This window comes from Nelumbo lutea, chromosome 1, assembly GCF_056320005.1.
Source record: "Nelumbo lutea isolate HS-2025 chromosome 1, American lotus-T2T, whole genome shotgun sequence".
Taxonomy (NCBI): Eukaryota; Viridiplantae; Streptophyta; class Magnoliopsida; order Proteales; family Nelumbonaceae; genus Nelumbo; species Nelumbo lutea.
In genome coordinates, this window is record NC_142684.1 from 176764439 (window position 1) to 176783122 (window position 18684).

General features: G+C 36.3%; 2 protein-coding genes across 3 annotated transcripts in view; one reads left to right on the forward strand and one right to left on the reverse strand.

Annotated features, from left to right (window-relative positions):
- Positions 1–94: 94 nt before the first annotated feature.
- On the forward strand, positions 95–7535 carry LOC148879416 (stress up-regulated Nod 19 protein). 2 transcript variants are annotated; one of them, XM_088960944.1, is made up of 6 exons: positions 270–519; positions 638–669; positions 1227–2086; positions 2702–2860; positions 6117–6371; positions 7184–7535. In XM_088960944.1, exons 3-6 carry the CDS (start codon positions 1232–1234, stop codon positions 7310–7312), a joined length of 1398 nt encoding a protein of 465 aa, XP_088817070.1. In that variant the 5' UTR covers positions 270–519; positions 638–669; positions 1227–1231; the 3' UTR covers positions 7313–7535. The 2 variants fall into 2 exon arrangements, with proteins under 2 accessions (XP_088817069.1, XP_088817070.1); XM_088960943.1 differs by lacking the exon at positions 638–669 and having other exon boundaries at positions 95–519.
- Positions 7536–11060: 3525 nt separating this feature from the next.
- Positions 11061–18684, reverse strand: part of LOC148879417 (GPCR-type G protein 1-like) — a 111286-nt gene continuing 103662 nt past the window's right edge. The window contains exons 11-13 of the mRNA XM_088960945.1: positions 15758–15829; positions 15269–15399; positions 11061–11278 (exon numbers count right to left, since the gene is read on the reverse strand). Of these exons, the coding sequence (XP_088817071.1) occupies positions 11125–11278; positions 15269–15399; positions 15758–15829 (357 nt within the window). The 3' untranslated portion in view covers positions 11061–11124. The remainder of the gene's footprint in view (positions 11279–15268; positions 15400–15757; positions 15830–18684) is intronic.

The window sequence follows — 18684 nt, forward strand, 5'->3', positions numbered from 1 at the left end:
CGATTCAAGAAACTTGTCCTTTTCTAGATTTTATAGTTTTTCAACCGTATTTAGTTTCAAGTGATACTTTTTCCACGTAATCTTAACCCACCTTAGGCGATGTGTTTAATGTCTATTGGATGGAACACGAGTGGCTTCACTTGTCAGCACATCCGAACCGTAAATCGTCTCAATTTGTCGATTCTCCAGAGTCATCAGTCAGTATCAGGTCAATGCCAGTGGCTACACACAATTTCTGTACATAAACATGTGTGATGTGGTAGCCTTCCATTATAATTAATTTTATACGTGTAGAAAGATCAAGGATCTATAAATGGGTTGGATCAGAGTTCTGAGTTCTGAGTTCAGAGTTCAGAGTTCAGACAACTTTGTCTTGTATCCTTAATTATTCTCAACCATTTCCGTGACCAGTACTCTTCCGTATCTCTGTTTGGGCACGTCCACGAGTTCACATCAGCGCCCCCCACAGCACATCCCGACGACCTTGTATTGGCCCGATGATGAACTCGCCACAGCCAGGTCTGCGCCATTTATCTATCTCTCTTTGATCTTCCTCTGTGGTACCTTTTCTTCTAATTTTTCAGTTCCTGAAAATTGAAAAAGATAATCTCTCTGTTCTTCTGTTTTATTGTCACAGAGCAAGCGAGCTAGCAAGAAAAGCTCCATTCAGTAATCAATACTACTACTCCACTAGCTTACAGACTTTGCACCTTATCTTCTTTTTTTTTTTTTTTTTTTTTTTCTGATACTTCGTTCGTGTGTAACGAGGAACGTATTGCTAATATTTCCATATAGTTCTGTATTTTAAAAAAGTGGTCACGGCTTGAAGTGATTGAACTTTTTCTAAGGGCTTTGTCGAACAAACAGGATTATGAACCATATGAATCCTTTTATTTTTATTCTCCCCCTCCCCCTCCCCCCCGTTGGTCTGTATCTTTAGTTTTTGTGTTTTCACTGATATTTTATACGTTGATGTAGAGCATCCGATTAAAAATTAAGTACAGATATCATTTATTTATTTATTTTTTGCTATGTTAAAAAATCAATTTTGTGGGAGCATGTTTTACTTATATTTGATGAAATCATTTCAGTTTTTATCTATTCCCAATTCAACCAATCTTTGCAGAAGAAACTCTTGCTCTATCAGACTTCTTGAAGCATTTGACGTCTTGTACGTCATACTAAAATTTAAATAGAGTATTAACCTGATATATTGACATTTGTAGGAAAAATGTTGAATTCTCCTCAGTGGTGGCTGCTTTTACTCTCCATACTGCTGTTCGCTTTGACAGTAAACTCTTCACATGATCTTACGAGAAATGAAAATAAGGTGAAATCTTCTGTTTTCCTCTCTCCAGAATTTGTGCTGGGACCAGGAACAGTGGCAAACAAGTACTATTACAACATTGACTTTCCAAGAGGTCACATTGCTCTTAAAGAATTCAATGCTGAAGTTGTTGATGAAGCAGGGATTCCTGTTCCTCTTCATGAAACTTATCTCCATCACTGGATTGTAGTAAGATACTATGTCCCTAAGGATGCCAAAACTTCTAAGATCCTAAGTGATGATGAGCTTCACCAATCAAAAGGTTTTATAGTGAGAAACAGTGGAGTATGCCAGGGGAATTCCCTAGGGCAGTATTTTGGACTCGGATCTGAAACACGCAAAACTGCCACATATGTTCCAGATCCTTATGGAATAGAAGTTGGGAATCCAGCACAAGTTCCTGATGGATATGAGGAGAGGTGGCTGCTTAATGTCCATGCAATTGATACACGAAATGTGGAGGATCGATTGGGATGCACTGAGTGCAGGTGTGATCTTTATAATGTTACAGAGGATGAGCTTGGCCGGCCTTTGAGGCCGGATTATACTGGAGGATTGTATTGTTGCTATGATCAAACAAAATGCAGGGTAAGGGAAGGCTTTGATGATATTCATAGAAGCCTCTACCTGAGATATACGGTAAAGTGGATTGATTGGGAGAATGCAATTGTGCCTGTCAAGATCTATATATTTGATGCCACTGATTCTGTAGAAAGAGAAAAGGATTCAACGATACTTGATGCTAAACATCATTGCAGGGTATATACCTTTCTCCGCATCTTTATGACTTATTTTCATTAGACTTGATAGAGAACTGTTAGCTTTCCATCCTAATCTCATTTTAGAAAGATCATAGTGCTAACTAGGATTTATTCTAGTGATTAATCCACTTACTTTCATTAGACTTGATGGGGAACTGATAGCTTTCCATCCTAATCTCGTCTTGGAAAGACCATAGTGCTAACTAGGACTGATTCTGGTGATTAATCCACTTATTTTCGTTAGACTTGATGGGGAACTGATAGCTTTCCATCCTAATCTCATTGTGGAAAGATAATGGTGCTAACTAGGACTGATTCTAGTGATTAATCCACTTATGACAAATGAAATATGCAATCTTTAGAAATTCTAATGGTAAAGAAAGCCTCCCAATTGATCTGCAAACTACATTTAGTTATGAGTACATATGTTTAAATGCTTACATCAAAGTGAAACAAACACTGGTAGGAGTTCTTGCAACTTTTGAAAGAATTCTATGCAACATAGGCACCTTACTTCACAGCTCTACTGAATTAATATGCTTATTTTGTGGATTGCCCTTTCTTAATTAATGTTGATAATCTCCTTCTGAATATCTATCTATTCCTTGTACAGATAGAATATGAAGTTGAGTCTTGCAGTACCACTGGAATGGTTAATGGTGGGTGTATTGATAGCAAAAAAGCAAGCATAGTTATCCCTAGAGGGGGTCATGTCATCTATGGTGTTGCTCACCAGCATTCAGGGGGAACTGGATCAGCATTATATGGAGAGGTGATTACGAATTATTCCTAATCGAGTTTTTATTTTCATTTATTTTATGTTCATATATTTTTAATTAGGGAAGAAGAACTAGTATACACGGTGAAGAAAACATTCATTGATAATCAGTCTTCAGGCACAACCATTGATATCAAACGCTGCAGCCCATCCTTTCAATTGCTTTTCTCCTTATCTGCATAGAAACAACTGGGCCCATCACCTAATGGTTTCCTGAAAGCCTGAGAGGATTACTGAGTTCAAAATTTGCAGTCTTTTTATCATGATCGAAATGACTCTTGCATTACTGGTGCCTCATAATATTATTAACTTGGAGAGGTTATTGTCTTCTCCCTATATGCACTTATATTTGTTGAGTTGTAAGCAAAAACAAACAAAAAAACAAACAAATAAATAAATAAATAAATAACCAAATATTCTCATGCATTCAGACTGTAAAACAATTCAACAAAGCCTTAACCTAACAATGTGGTTTCTTTTTGGGTTAAAAGAAAACATCTGGAGTGTGCTATCAGATTCTTCTTGTGTCATTTAACCTTTTCAAGGGCTATATTCACAGTTAAATTGTGAGCCATCAAGTGTTCTCTCACTAGTTCAGCTCAAGTCAACTGGCATCAAAGTGCTCCTTGTTAGTGCATGTTTAGGACTAAAAGTATATGATGTAAAAAAATAATATAAATAAATATAAAACTTGAAGAGGGGAGGTTGTTCTGGTTATGGGGGGTGTGGGGGGGAGTTAAGCAACCTCCCCACGTATGAAGAGTGGGGAGGTTGCTCTAACCTCCCTACCCCATAACTGTCTCCCTTTATGTAAGGGGGAGAGCAGAAGAAAATTGGGTCGACAGATAGAAGAAAGAAAAGGAGAGAAAGAGATAAGAAAGAGAAAAAAAAAGAGAGAAGAGAGAGGAGAGAAGGAATAGAGGAGGGAAGTTGAAGTTCGGCTGATTGAGGTGTAAGGATAGGCTTACATAGGTATAAATCTTATTATTTCCTTCTATCTCTTTAAAATTTTATCTATTTCAATCCCTATCTTCTCTCTATCTCTCTCTCTCGTTCTGTTAGAACTCAAAAAGCTTATTTCAAGTTAAATATATATGTATATTTGGGGAGCCTCTGATATCTCGGTGGATCCTATCCACCCCAAAGTATTTCAGTAGGCTAACCCAGTGTTGTCAATACACATGAAATGGGACAAGCATGCTGATCTGTAACAGCACTTTGCCACCTGTTGCACACTACTATCTACCTAAAAATAGAACAGGTGTGCTGGTTTAGCACTTTGCTGCCTGTTGCAAACCTGAAAAGGGAGACACATGTTACTGTGGCAGCCTATATTGCCACTTGTAAATGGCAGGCTGCTGGGTCCCACTGTCAGTGGATCTTATCCACTTAAAAAGGGGGACACCACATGTGTTGCAGACCTGAGGACAGATGTACTGGCTTGTTGCAACTAGTATTGCCATTTGTAAATGACAGATTGTAGGACCCCACTGTTTTAGTTTGCTACCAATTATTACAAAGGGACCCACTGTCATATGAGGTGGATCTTATCCACTCTAAGAAGATGAATTACATTACCCCTGAATTAGTTAAGATTCAATCGGTGAATCTTATCCACTGTCAAAATATCTAAGTTTTAAACCTTAAAGTGGGTCATGCCCACTATCAAATCAAACTAGTGGGTTCCACTATCAAAATATTTAAGTTTAAAACCTTAAAGTGGTCATGCCCACTATCAAATCAAACTAGCGGGTCCCACCTGTCAACGGGGCCCACTGTCAAAATATTTAAGTTTAAAATCTTAAATTGGGCCACGCCCACTAACAAATCAACCTAGTAGGTCCCACCTATCAGCGGGGCCAACTGTCAAAATATTTAAGTTTAAAACCTTAAAGTGGGCCATGCCCATTATCAAATCAAACTAGTGGGTCCCACCTGTCAATAAGGCCCACTGTCAAAATATTTAAGTTCAAGCTGGCCTTGTCCACCATCAAATCAAACTAGTGGGTCCTACTGTCAAAATATTTAAGTTTAAAGTATTAAGGTGGGTCGTGCCCACCACCAAATCAATATAGTGGGTCCCATTTTTTACCAATTAACGGGACTCACTGTTAAGATGTATAAGTTTAAATACATAACTATCCAATGGTGTATGGGTCCCATGATCTATCTACCAATTATGGGGGCTCACTCATGGGTGTAACCCATTAGGAGTCCAAACTGATGGGATTGCTTATACCTGTTATTGGGTTTAACCTTTTTTTTTTTTTTTGAGAAAAGTTAACAATTTTAATGAAGAAAGGAGAGGTACATGAGTGTGTACAAAGTAGCTCTTTCACATAAAATCAAAATCAAAGGGTTTCCTTCAAGGAATATAATTAAGGGGTTTTAGCAGACGTAGTGCATACTTATAAACCCTCAAGTTCTTTTTTATGAATTATGATCAAAACAGTGCAGTAGATATCTTATGTGCTTCAGAGTTCAAACTCACTTTTCCCTCATGTTGTCATATATTACTTCAACCTGAAGTCTAACTAAATCATTGATCTAACTCCTAATGGGCTTCCAGGGAAATAGAACATCCAAATATGTTTGTTACATTTTTTTTTCCTCAACTGGGTGGAGCTTTTTTCCAGTTGGATTTTGAAGTCTGGGTGCATGAGGCACATCTTTAGGTTTTTGACTTTTAAAGCCATAAGAACAATCTTCTCCCTTGTTTGAATTGCAATGGTCTCTGCTTCTGTTGCAGCTCCTAAAGGCATAGTTATGCACATATGGATTGGAAAGGTGTATTCTTTGCAATAACTCGGTTTTACATTTATGGTTGCATAAAATTGTCTGCATGGATGAAGCAAGCACCTTGTCAATGTGTGAGATTGAAGCTGATCACCTTCTTGTTTATAGTGCATTCAAACTATTGCTCTAGATGCTTCAGTTTATAAATTTCTTGTTTTACGTTCATATTTTCCTATACTTCTCTGTCTCTTGATTATATTGAATTTCTTGTTTAAAATCTCTTCCACTTGGCATAAGGGCATAATATGATAAGTGACTAAGTCTGTAGTTGGATTTATATCGTTCAATATCGTTTTGATCTGGAATACCAATCAATACCAGGCAGACTAGTGTTTTAGTCCCCTGTGAGTTGACTCAAAAGATTTTTTCCTTGTTCAAAGTTAGGAGACTTTGAAAATATTTATCTATGAACAAGCTACTCAATCTATCTCTGCTCATGTATGCACGTGGTTAGGATGGTCGGGTTTTATGCTCCTCCATACCAATTTATGGAGAAGGGAAGGAAGCAGGTAACGAGGCTGGTTACATTGTAGGGATGTCAGCATGCTATCCTCACCCTGGTTCAGTCCAAGTATCCAGTGGGGAGACTTTGACCTTGGAATCTAATTACAGCAGCACTCAAAAGCATACGGGTGTGATGGGGCTCTTCTACATTCTGGTTGCAGACCCACCTCCAGAGTCCATGCTTCTCTTACAAAATTCAGTTCATGTAAGAATTTTTACTCTTTATTTTCTTAGATAAATAAGTTTCAGCTTCCTTGTTTTCATTTTGTCAAGTTGGGGCTTTTATATGCATTATGAATATTTGAACAACAAAAGGGATTCTTAAATTGTTTAAATACATTCTTGGGTATCGGTACTGTCATTCTATGAAATGCACTTTAAACTGTAAATGCTACACTGTGAGAAATTAAATATTGCACCTTGCGAAGGGTGGAGCATACAGCATTCCTTTTGCAAATGCATGAGGTGAAACATTATAGAGCTCATGTTGCAATTTTTACAGATTGAGGTGTATTTTGTAGTACCAGCACTGAAAATGTTTTTTTGTGCCTAGATTTGTGTTGTTTAAAAGCTAGGACTAGACTGGATTGATAGATGGACCAGGAATACCTTCCACAGGAATACCTTCCACATCTCTCTTTTCTGCCACTAACATAATGTGAAACTTGGGTCAAGCTGAAACCAAACCTGAATGATATCCCAACTCAACTTTTAGTTCAGGTTGGACAAGCATATTCTGATGGAAATCTGGTGACTCCGCTCTTGGGCTGGAAATTAAGTAATCTGGTCCAACCCAAGGCCAATCACCCCATATGAGATGTTTGTTGTTTATGTTATTGTAATAGAAATAAACAAGATTTTCTTTGGCGGAATGAACTATACATGGAGTGAACTTTCCTTTTCTATGTTACAAAGGATGCGAATTCGAGTCTTGTTAGAGGTTAACACAGAAACCATAATTCCTAAGGGAGCAAACTCGATCACTTTTGTGTTAATATCTGGTTTGTGTTGATGCAGGAAAGTATGAGATTTTCCAAGTATTCTTGGGGACTCCTTGCCATTGGAGCTGTGGTAGCTTTCATTGTGGGTGTTGGTTATTATTCAAGGAACAAAAGAGATGAGCAATACCAATCCCTAGTGATTTAAGCTATGGACAGTGAGTTGTCTCTCTATTCTCCCAAATGACTGTTTATACTTCAGGACGTGTAGGCTCAACCGTAGTCACTGTGATGTTTAGTTTCTGTTAAACTTGTATTAGCTATTAGTTGAAAAATTCCATCTCTTTCCTTCTTTGCATGCATAAAAGTTGGATAGTACTATTATAATAAACATATGAAGTAAATAATGAGAACATTTATCATAAAAAAAAGAGAAATGATCAAATTTTAAATTGCAACAGATTAAACTATGGAAGGTTTCAACGATCAATGTTCTATAGTATATACTTGCTAATAAGCTGGCATGACTTGTCTGGAGTGGGGCTGTAATCCGATTTGGATTTAGCCACATCCGCATCTGATCCAATTATTGAAAACAGATGTGAACCCAATCTGATCTACGGGTCTCAGATCAGATTCGGATTTAATCCAACCTAATCAGACTTGAATTTTAATGATTAATAGGAGGTTGAGTTCATCAAACCACTCCCAAACCCATATATTTGATCCAAGAGATAATGCACTTTTATCTTTTTAATGAACTTTTGTTCTCAGCACTGTAATCTTTGAGTGCGGAAATTATGACGCCTGCTATGCTGTAGTTGCTCTTGTTATTAGAAGGTTGCATTGCTTAGTAAGAACTAAGAAATGTCCAAATTCACCTAAAGCCATTAAATCTCGTTCTGCATGGTCTGTATGCCTGCTATAAGAAAATACCATCCAACTTCTCTCTTCTTTTCTTGTCTCCTCGGGGTCTCAACTCTCAAAGACATGCGTGCATTTCTTTTGCAATCCATTTGTTAAAATTCGGTAGCGTATTTTGAGGCTGTGGGTGTTGGTGTTTACTCAGTGAACAGTCAAACCCAACCAGAAAAGAGTGGTGAACCCACATTTGGCAGAAGGGTTTTTGATTCTGACCTTCTGTTAAATGCATCTATAATTCGACTGATTACTGGAACGGTGGTCCGTGGTCGTTAACTAATCAGTTATAAGAAGCGTGTTCTTCTAGAAAGGAAGTAGCGGTACAGTAGGCAAAGTATTAACCACCAAACTGAGCTCTCTCATACCCAAAAACTAAAAGCTGATCAAAAGCAAGGTTTTCTTCCGCTTGTTAATCATATATTCACATATTCAGACCAACACCTTGGGTTCAAATAAACGTTTTTTTATGTTTAATATTATATGATCTAACGGATCAGATTCAGACTCTCATATGAGTCACATAAGATCCATCTGCAGCCCTATATCGATGGAAGCTTCATGCTTGGCCTACTTTTTAATTCCAGTCATATCTTCTCCTTGTTCCAGCCATCAGCACTCTACTTCCTTCTTGACCCCTTCTCTATTTTCTGATTTCTTTTTCAATTTTCTTTTATTTAATGAAGAATGAACAAAAAACCAAGGATGCCCACATGAGCAACTCCTTCTGGAGTAATGAAAACGCTTGAGCTGCCAAAACGTTCTCTGCACTCTACCCCCCAGAAAAACTGGGTCTTGGGCCTCTTGGCACTTTATCAACTTCATACCTCGATTTATGTTCACACCCTCGGTGGTGAGTGGTGACTCTGCTTAGAGAGCTGCTGGTCTTGGTCAGAGAAGAGAAAGAGGGAGTGCTGAAACAAGAATAGTGAAAGAGAGGCGAGTTTAACGTGGAGCTTGTGCCCAAAGAAAAATCATAGAACGCTATAGGCTTTATGCGCAAAAATGGATTTTACGATATAATTAATAATAATAATAATAAGTTACTGCCCGATATGTATCGTATGTATTGGCCTATATGTATTGTATCAGGGACTTCCCATACGCCCCTACAGGAGGTGTTTCAGGGTCTCAACCGGTACAGAGGGTGGACGAACCTTATATCGGCCCTTCTGAATCAGATTCGAAAAAAACTAAAGAAAAAAAAAGCTATCAATACTGCCCGATACACCACTACCGGTGTATCGATATTTTAAACCTTCAAATTACTTATATTAAATTAATAAAAATTTGGACATTAATTTTTTATTAATCTAAAATTCATTTAAATGGATATTGTTTTATAACCTTTTAATGACAGCCTATTAATTATTGGGATTTTGTACAAAGGATATGTGCATGGAAAATCTGCTTCTCTTTCTCTCACTAAGGGTGCAATTTGATTTGCAGTTGGACCACTAGATAACCTAAAAATAATGATTGATTAAAATCAGATCGACTTGAACTAATTAAGAATATTATAGGGCTTCTTGTGCTTTAAGTTGACTTAACAAATTCCTCGTAAAATGCCACTTTCATTGAAGATAGGCAAAAGAAAGCTACAAGATACAATAGAAACAAGCGCCATCAATATCATTTAGACCGATGGGTGGCATCGTGGGTGGAAGTGGAACAATCCGATTTTAACACCATCCTCCCATGCTCATTTATATCGTTTGCATAGACTAATACAAACCTTCAATAAATATTCATTAATTGTGCCATTTAACCCATTAAATTTCACTTTTCATTAATTGCAAAAAAATTCGAATTAAGCCCATTAATAACTACCATTAACATTACTAATTTGGGATTTTCAAATCTTATCGTTTATTCTTTCCTTACTAAATACATATTGAAAAATATTATTTCACAAGCTACTAATAAGACTCGAACTCACATGCTCCAAATTAAACGACCATTCACCATTTTTTTTTGAGAGGTACCATGCAACATTAGATCATCTTTCAATATTATGCAAGTAATTACAATAACATAGTATTTATTTAACTTAGGAGCATTTTTGCAAGTAATTATAATAGCTTACACACGTAGCATTTTTGCAAGTAATTATAATAGCTTAATGTGAATGTTCAACCAAAATTAGAAAAAAATATTACAGTCAATAATTTATAAGTATTAATGAAATGAATGATCTATCAAATCCATTAATCCTTGTTTATATAAAAAAAAACGATTTTTAACATTTTAGTAATTTACAAAAATAAAAATACCAAAAAACAGGTAATTACTTTTGTAAATAAAAAATATGAATGAGCATAAACTCTAATTAAATGATATATTTTTTAAATTAAGATTATATGTTTTTATATTTATAATTTAATTTACAATAAATAACAACTTATTTATAGAAATGTAAATATTTAGTAATTTAAGATTTACTTATTTTTGTTGATATAAAAAAGTAAAAATAATAAATTAAAAAATAATTGATTTAATAATTAAAATATAATTGCACATAACTGAAATAAAAACATATATTCTTATGAATCTAATATACGCTTTAGATTAATTATACATTTTGGTAATCATTAAATAATAAATTGCTTTATAAATAACAAAGTATTAATGACTTTATGAATGTAGTAATTTGTAAAAATTTATGTAGCATGTGTCCTGCGTGCTGAATTATAGGTATAGGAGTATGATAACTAGTAATGTAAATCTTCATATAAACTATTAAAATATGCATTTCTTATTTCTTATGAAAAAAAGATAAGGCCCACCCATTAAAGGGGATTTTAAAACTCACAATTGATGTAGGTTTACATGTAATTTGCCACCGATGCGATGTGATTGCACACCACAATCCACAATTCTGATTCAACTGCGGCTTGACTTGAAATTCAATTTTAATTTTGGTACTACTGATTTGATGCAACACTAGAGGAATCACGATGGTTAACACGGCATCCAAATTGAGAGGGGAGGGTAAAGAGGAATGGCGATGATTACAAAATGAGGAAAGCATAGAATATGGATTGAGACAATAATCCACATATATTTACTGAAGCTATTATTTCAATATTACATGTAAATGAATTAATCAATAGGATGCTTGTCCGCCTGGCGGGACGTGTAATGTGCAGAAAGTAGAAGAAGAGACAGAAAAGCACTAGCTACAAAAATCGCATCAAACCACCTATGATAGAAATCAAATTGAACGTCTCCTCCTAAAACGTCTGTGATTATCATCCTGCAAGAGACATCACTTCAGCTAAAGTTATCCAACCAAAAAATCCGGTTTCCAATTGAAGATCAATTTACTACACAACAAATGGTCGAGGAAACAGATTTTGCTCAAAATCAATTATTCCAGGTCCTGATCCCCGTACTACCTTAAATTCCCAACAATATTCTAGTTGATTCTATATAATATTACTAATGATATCATTACAACCCAACTCAATTCAGCTAGAAAAATCCTCCAAACCGTATTGGCTGGGGTTATATGAACCCTGTTCCAAAAGTTTCCACTCTACTCAATTCCATACTGATGTGGGCATGGAATCAAGATTCTTCATATTCTTGAACCAATGACAATTTTATAATTTCTGGACTTCTGGGTGATTTTAATATTAGTAATTTAGTATTTTTTTTTTAAATTTGCTTTCTGTTTTATTATTGCCAGAAGAATATGGTTAGTCATCATCTTAAAGGAAGATGAAATTGTTATTTTTCTTTCAGCCTATTTTTCAGGGGTCAAAACTTATCTGCTTCAGATGATTTTGGTGTTCTTAGATAGATTATCATGTTATCTAACAAGACTAAGATCTTGCATTTTTAGGGACTACTGACCATTTAACTGACAGTGTTGTCAGTCTATAACAGGTTCTGGGTCCTATTTCTCTAAGTCAATCTTGGAGTTGTTTCTTATTTGTTTAGTTTTAGGATTCATCGAGTGTGATTAGAGTTATTTTAGAAGTCTAATTCCTTATGGGTCATGGTTACTTACAGGTTTATGTTAGTTTTCAAGTAGTTAAATTTGTTTTATGTCAACTTTGAAGCCCATATTGGAGTTGTAAAGGTAGATCTGAGCCTTTGTATTAAATCTATAAATAGAACGATTGGAATTGAAACACTTTTTTGTTAATGGGCTACACACAGGGGGTAGCCCTCCCTCAAAACACCTAGAATCCCCCAACCGGGTGAAGGCAGGACTCAATCCCTGGTCCCACTACAACCAGCTAGAGAACTTACTGGAAGGCTAGCTCGCACCTTTGAATTGAAACTTTAAGATGAATGGGGAAAAATGGCTTAAAGTTAACTGTGGACAACAGTGTACCTTCTCTCTCTCTCTCTCTAGGTGCAATATTTATTTCTTCTCTTTCACTTCTATTTGGATATTAATATCTGTTTCACACAATTCAGATCTACCATTCCCCTTCTTCATCTACCACATTCATCCTAGGAATTCATCATTTTCACTCTATGTCAAAGATTTACCAAAAGATAAACTGGCCACTGATGTTAGTCTGAGAAAGGCTGAAAATCACAAAAATTAATTGTGCAAGAGGTTAAGGGTATTGATGATCTTATTAACACAGCTATGAGAATGATGTCTTAAGTTTGAAAAATGAAGAGAAGAAAAAAATAATTTGAAGACAAGTTCAATCTGATTTACTTTCCAGCATATATTGATAAAGATTCTTTTCTGGTTACATGCAAGAAGCCTACTCTACATTCCAAGGTTGTTGAAGAAGCTTTGGAGTTTTCCTAATTAAAATTGTTTTATCCACGGAGAGAATCAACCTTTGATCCTCCAATTCTTTGAAGATCAAGGACTAGGTTTTTCTCCTTTTTAACTGGGGGCAGCATATAATGTAGGATCAAAGAAACCAATATTTGAATTTTTGGAGTTATATATATATATATATAGTATGTGTATTTTTAGATAGTAAGGGTGTTCTGGTAGCTACTGTTTGCCGGGTCTGACATATTACTTTGATTTGTATAGTTATAGATTACTTGTGCTTAAAATTTCATAGTCATTGGTTAAGTAGTTTACGAGTTGGTTTCTTTGAGCTAAAGTATGAAAGTGGCAGTTATGTGATTCATAGGATTGGCTCCTTTCATTGGGATGAAGAGAGGCATAAATATGGGGGATGACTAAACAAAATCTGATTTCCACCATGGTGTGATAGGGATGATTTAGAGAAATTTCTCTTGATACAGAAAGTTTGTGAAGGTTAAGAACAGTACTATCAAAGCATCGGCCAGTCATTGACCACTTGACCGACTAGTCAGTTGAGGGCAAGACTGACTGCACCACTAACTAGTCTATTGTCCTATTGATACTCATTAATGTGGTCACCTAGGATCATTGGATGACAATTGACTAGGTTGACTAGTCAATTAATGACTACTTATCCTAGTAAACCATAAAGTCAGTTTAAGACTTTATTTGTTTGTCAGTATCTTTAATTATTTGAAATAATATAGAATATATTTGAATTTTGCTATATTTATACTGTTTCATTAAACATTTCTGATGGAACAGGATTGGCTGAAAGTATATAAAATAGAAAAAAGGGAATAAAATAAAGAAGGCGGTGGGGGAGTTCTTTCAAGTTCTCTTTGAATTGGTGGTCTGCTAGTATAATGTTGGCACAAAGGGCATATCAAACAGTCACGGTTACACTCTTTGCAAAACAAACATTGCAAATTAATTGGGTGTTTCATGTAGTGGTGTTGTGTTGCCATTGAGTTGCATCTTGGGTTGATCAATACAAATTTGTGAGAGAGATTTTTCTACTTGAAACGCTTTGAAAACATTTTGAGTTAATCAATATAAATTGCTATATTTACCTAAAGCATCAAATTGATGCTTCTCAGATATGCATTTTTCTAATTGAAATGACACTCATTTATGATGTGGTAACACATATTTCTCATAAATTTGTATGATCAACTCAAAATACAACAACAATGCAACATCACTTTACCAAAAACCCCCTAAATGGTCAATATTGTTCCTACTTGCATGGCTATAATCTAAATTAACTTATTTATGAGATTGCATCATCATCATCATCATCTAAGCCTTATCCTAACTATATGGGGTAGGCTACATGAATCCTGCCATTTCATTCTGTTTAATGTCATATCAATTGTTGAATTATGAGTGCTTAAACCATTTTTTACTACTTCTACCCATGTCCTTTTGGTCTGCCCCTAGCATTTCTAGCCTATTGAAAGCAAATAAGTACAAAAATGTCTTCACAGTAGATAAGCTGATTTACAAAGAAGCCCATGTGACAAAACCATCTTAGTCTACTTTCTCTCATGTTATCACCTATTGGAGCTATTCCTAGGTTCCTTAAAATAAATTTAGAACTTATCTTTTTTTATTGACTAGTCAGTGCTAGGCATCAGCTAGTCACCACATTCACTAGAGGCCAAAATGATTAGTCATCACCCCTCACTGCATTGCTAACACTGGTTGAGAATTAAAGAAAATTAAGAGTCACCTGGATCAAATTTCAGCTATGGCTTAAGGTGGGATTTTTTTATTTTTTTATTTTTTTTTTATGAGTGGCTTATGATGGCTTCTTCCAAGTCTTTGATGGATGTTAGTGACTGAGCTATGAAAACTTGCAAAAGGAGATAACAGAAAAAGAGAAAAAGAAGAAAATAATAGGAAGCACTCCTAGGGTTCTTAGAATGACTTTGGGGCTTTAGGAATCTCACTCACCAAAAATCACACAGAAAAACTTACTCCAATATTATCCTCACATTTTTGCACTCCTAAACCACTTTATCAATCACTTAATTTTTAAACACAACTAAACTATTAAACAAATCAAACTAATAGGTTGGATCCCACAAAAATATGTAAAATGGACAAAATAATGTATAAAAATAAAAAAAAAGCCTAAAGGATTCAGAAATTTACAATCTTGAAGTCTTTTCTCCTGCATCAATAAGATTCTATTCTGAAATCTTGAGGTTTCTTTCAGGGAAGAAACCGCAAACCACACTCCACAAACATAGATTGCCATATAGAGTATCACCACATGTTCCAAATAGAAAGGGAAAAATGAAACTTCGGAGTAATCATTATTGAGCATATTGAATTACCAAAGTTGTGAAACTTCACAGTAATAATGAAGAACTTATTAAAACTGCTCATGCTAACATGGTATAAGTAGGCAAGAGGTTCATCCAATAGAAATTATGATAATACCTGTATTCGGTTGCTAAGCTTTTCCTTATCAGTAGGATCGAAGATACAAAATACATTCCCATGATTTCTGAGAGGAAAAGTACAACATTGGTAGATGATCCACTTCCAACTCTGGAAACTGCAAAAAAGAACTGCATGCAGCCACAAGACCTCAGTTGCTATTCAAAACACTTCTCATTATTACCCATCTCAGATTCATAACAACCAACTCATTTGAAAATTCTTACTTCATCCTTGAAATATGTTTCTCCTATTAAACATACTCATCTGGTGATAATATTTACACAATGATATCATAAGGACTGCGTCTATGGTTTCACTTTAGGAAACTTGCCTTTCGTGATATGGATCAGTTGAATGGTGAAAATATATTTAATTAAGCAAGAAAAACCAATTTTTTTTACCAATGGAAAACCAAATTTCTAGAAATATGATTCTATTTTGTACTAAACATAAAGAGCTAATAAAAGGAAGACAAAGATATGGTACCTTCATTAGATTTGTTAAAAAGCCTCGGACAGATATCACAATCAACATTCCAATGAATAACAGAGAGACATACTGCATATAAGAAACATCCCCATGAATAAGAAAGAAATGTCAAAGTCAAAAACCATGTCAGCCAGTAAAATGCATATATTGAAGCAGTATCTGTATCTTAGAAATAACTCAGCGAAGGATATTAAAGTTGCAACTTGCAACTAATTTGCTTTCATAAGCATCTAAGCAATCTTAGCAATTAGATTATAGCAGGTATCTAATAAAGAATTCCTAGCTGCTAATATCAAATCCATGTATTCGTGAATTCAATGTGATTGCATATTTACTAAATCCAAATTCTATCAGACCAAGAATTCGTGGGATTGCATATTTACCAAAAATCAGGAATAAAGATGATTAAGGAACATCTTCAAAACCTAGAAAAACCGTTACCCAATCCAATAGCAAATGACCCAATAGCTCCAGTCCCCTACTTTCTTCAAGGCCAAAGTGTTAAGGTGGGTGAAAATTAAATGAAGGTTGTTTAATACAGTAAGGTTCACCTTCTAACAGAAGATGTGGACCCAAGCATAGTGAACTGGCATAATGGGGCATGCAACTGAAAGATTAAAGCATAGATAGTTTGGAGAAAGCTAAGTGAAGTTAGGTTGGATGAATCAACTGGGATCCTTATTTGTGGTGTTGCTCTAAATCAACTTTGATGCCTTGTTAAAATCGAAGACATCAAATTCCTTTCATCCCTGTTGTGTTTATAGCAGGACTCAAGTGGCATCCTAGTTTATGGTTGTTGACAGGTGTATTATATGTACTGTACGCAGGTTTAGTGCCTGCAGGGGTATTTTTGTAATTTTGTAGTCCTTTTGTGTTGTATGGCCAGTATAGTATAAATACAAATGCTTCACTCGCATGAAGCAGTTCTTTTGAGGCCTTAAGTCTGCAGCCTCTTCTCTCTTCTTCTTCTTCTTCTTCTTCTTCTTTTCTGCTCAACATGGTATTAGAGCAGGACCGACTAGACCTGGAAAACAACCAGCTGAGGTCTCTCTTCACTGCTGCATAGGAGCTATGGTCCTGATGCTCGAAGACAAGGAAGAGGAAGCATTCTCTAATGCTGCGGTTCGTCTCCTCTGCCGAGTATGGTTCTGCTAGAAGAGAGCTGACTGTTCAACTTCATAGCGCAGAAAAGAGTTCTGCTACATGTTTTCTGGGGTTGCTCGGCTAAGAAGACTGTGGAAAAACATCCTAGATGTACAAAGAAGGGTTCTGGCCTGCAGAGAAGATTGGGTCCATGAGTGTACTGCCTATTCACAGTTCGGGTGATCTGGGTACTGAACTGAAGTTTCTCTGTTTATGGTTCTCTTCTTGCCCTCTTTTGATGGACTGTAAATGTCCTAAAATCTGAGTAGGGACTGTTCGGTTTTCTTTTTCTCCCTCCTTCGACTGTGTGCTGCTCTATTCAGCTCTCTGAGGGACTGTTGTTGAACCCTAAACCCTAAGTGACTGTTCGGCTGCCCTGGAAAGTGGATATCAGCCGATTAGGTGTGGTGAACCACCACTTGTATTGCTGTATTGCTGTTCCTACCGATTATATGTGGATATCAGCACTTGTATTGCTGTTCCTACTGAGAAGCTGCATGAAAGTTGTAAAATTGTAGGTCATTTAGACCTGGTTACACTGCAAGTGCAGTGTTCGTATGTTGTTCTGTGGACTCCTACAAAGGGTAGGTCATACAAACTAGTACTGCACCTGCAGTGTTTGTGTTTGATTCTCTGTGAAACCGAAAATCATCAAGTGCCTAGTTGTGGACTGTAACAGCTCTGTAAGGCAGTGTGCCTTTGTTTCGAGTACTTCTAAACCTAGAATCATGAATAAGAAAAGATTGTGGTGCACTAATTGTCAGAAGCCCCGGCACACCAAAGATACTTGTTGGGATCTCCATGGGAAACCAAAGTGGGCTCAGGATTTACCTAAGAAGCAAGGCTCAGATGTAATTAGAAGACCCGGGCAACAAGGTATCAAGAAACACCACATGGCCAATATGGTTACTCGGGAGAATCAGTCCTCCACTTCTACTGTGACTCAAACACCACATAGCCAACACAACTACTGTGACCATTTGGAGCTTTATGGTAGAGCAATTTGCTAGATGGATGCTCCTCCCACCACCTCTTTTGCATCCATATCAGGTAATCCTGCCACAGCTTTCCATGCCTCTTCACACAACCTTGACTCTCCATGGATCATCGATTCTGGAGCGTCAAAACACATGATTGGTATGTCCTCTTACTTTCAAACTTATCACCCTCTTTCCGGAAGAGATAAAGTGAGACTAGCTGATGGATCATACACTTCCATAGCTGGTCAAGGAACTCTCTCTCTTCCCCTCGGCCTTACTCTTTCTGATGTTCTTCATGTTCCAAAATTCCCTATGAATTTGTTCTCAGTCAGTAGTGTTACAAATTCCTTAAACTGTTATGTGACCTTTTTCCCTACCCATTGTGTGATTCAGGATCTAGCCTCGGGGAGGACGATTGGTAGGGGACGTATGGTTGATGGACTCTACATGGTGGAGAATACGGCTGGCCTTCATGTTACAGAGTCTATGAGTCAGTTCAAAAAGAGTAAAATGTACTTGTGGCACTGTCATCTGGGTCATTTGTCTTTTGAGACCTTGAAATTGGTTTTCCCAGAACTGTGTAAGTCAATGTCTGGTTCTAATTTTTCTTGTCAAACGTGTTAGTTAAGCAAGCATTGTAGAACTCAATTTCCTCAAAGAAATAGTAAATCTGAGTTTCCTTTTCACATTGTGCATTCTGATGTGTTGGGCCCTGTTACTTTACCTTCTGAGAGTGGCTACAAGTACTTCATTACCTTCATTGACGATTATTCCAGATATACTTGGGTATATCCAAAGCGA

Excerpts from the sequence above, each read along its gene's own strand:
- LOC148879416 (XM_088960943.1), top strand. The coding sequence starts at position 498 with ATGATGAACTCGCCACAGCCAG. Across the intron at positions 2,087-2,701 it reads ATGCTAAACATCATTGCAGG|ATAGAATATGAAGTTGAGTC; the intron begins GTATATACCTTT and ends TTCCTTGTACAG. Across the intron at positions 6,372-7,183 it reads TCTTACAAAATTCAGTTCAT|GAAAGTATGAGATTTTCCAA; the intron begins GTAAGAATTTTT and ends GTGTTGATGCAG.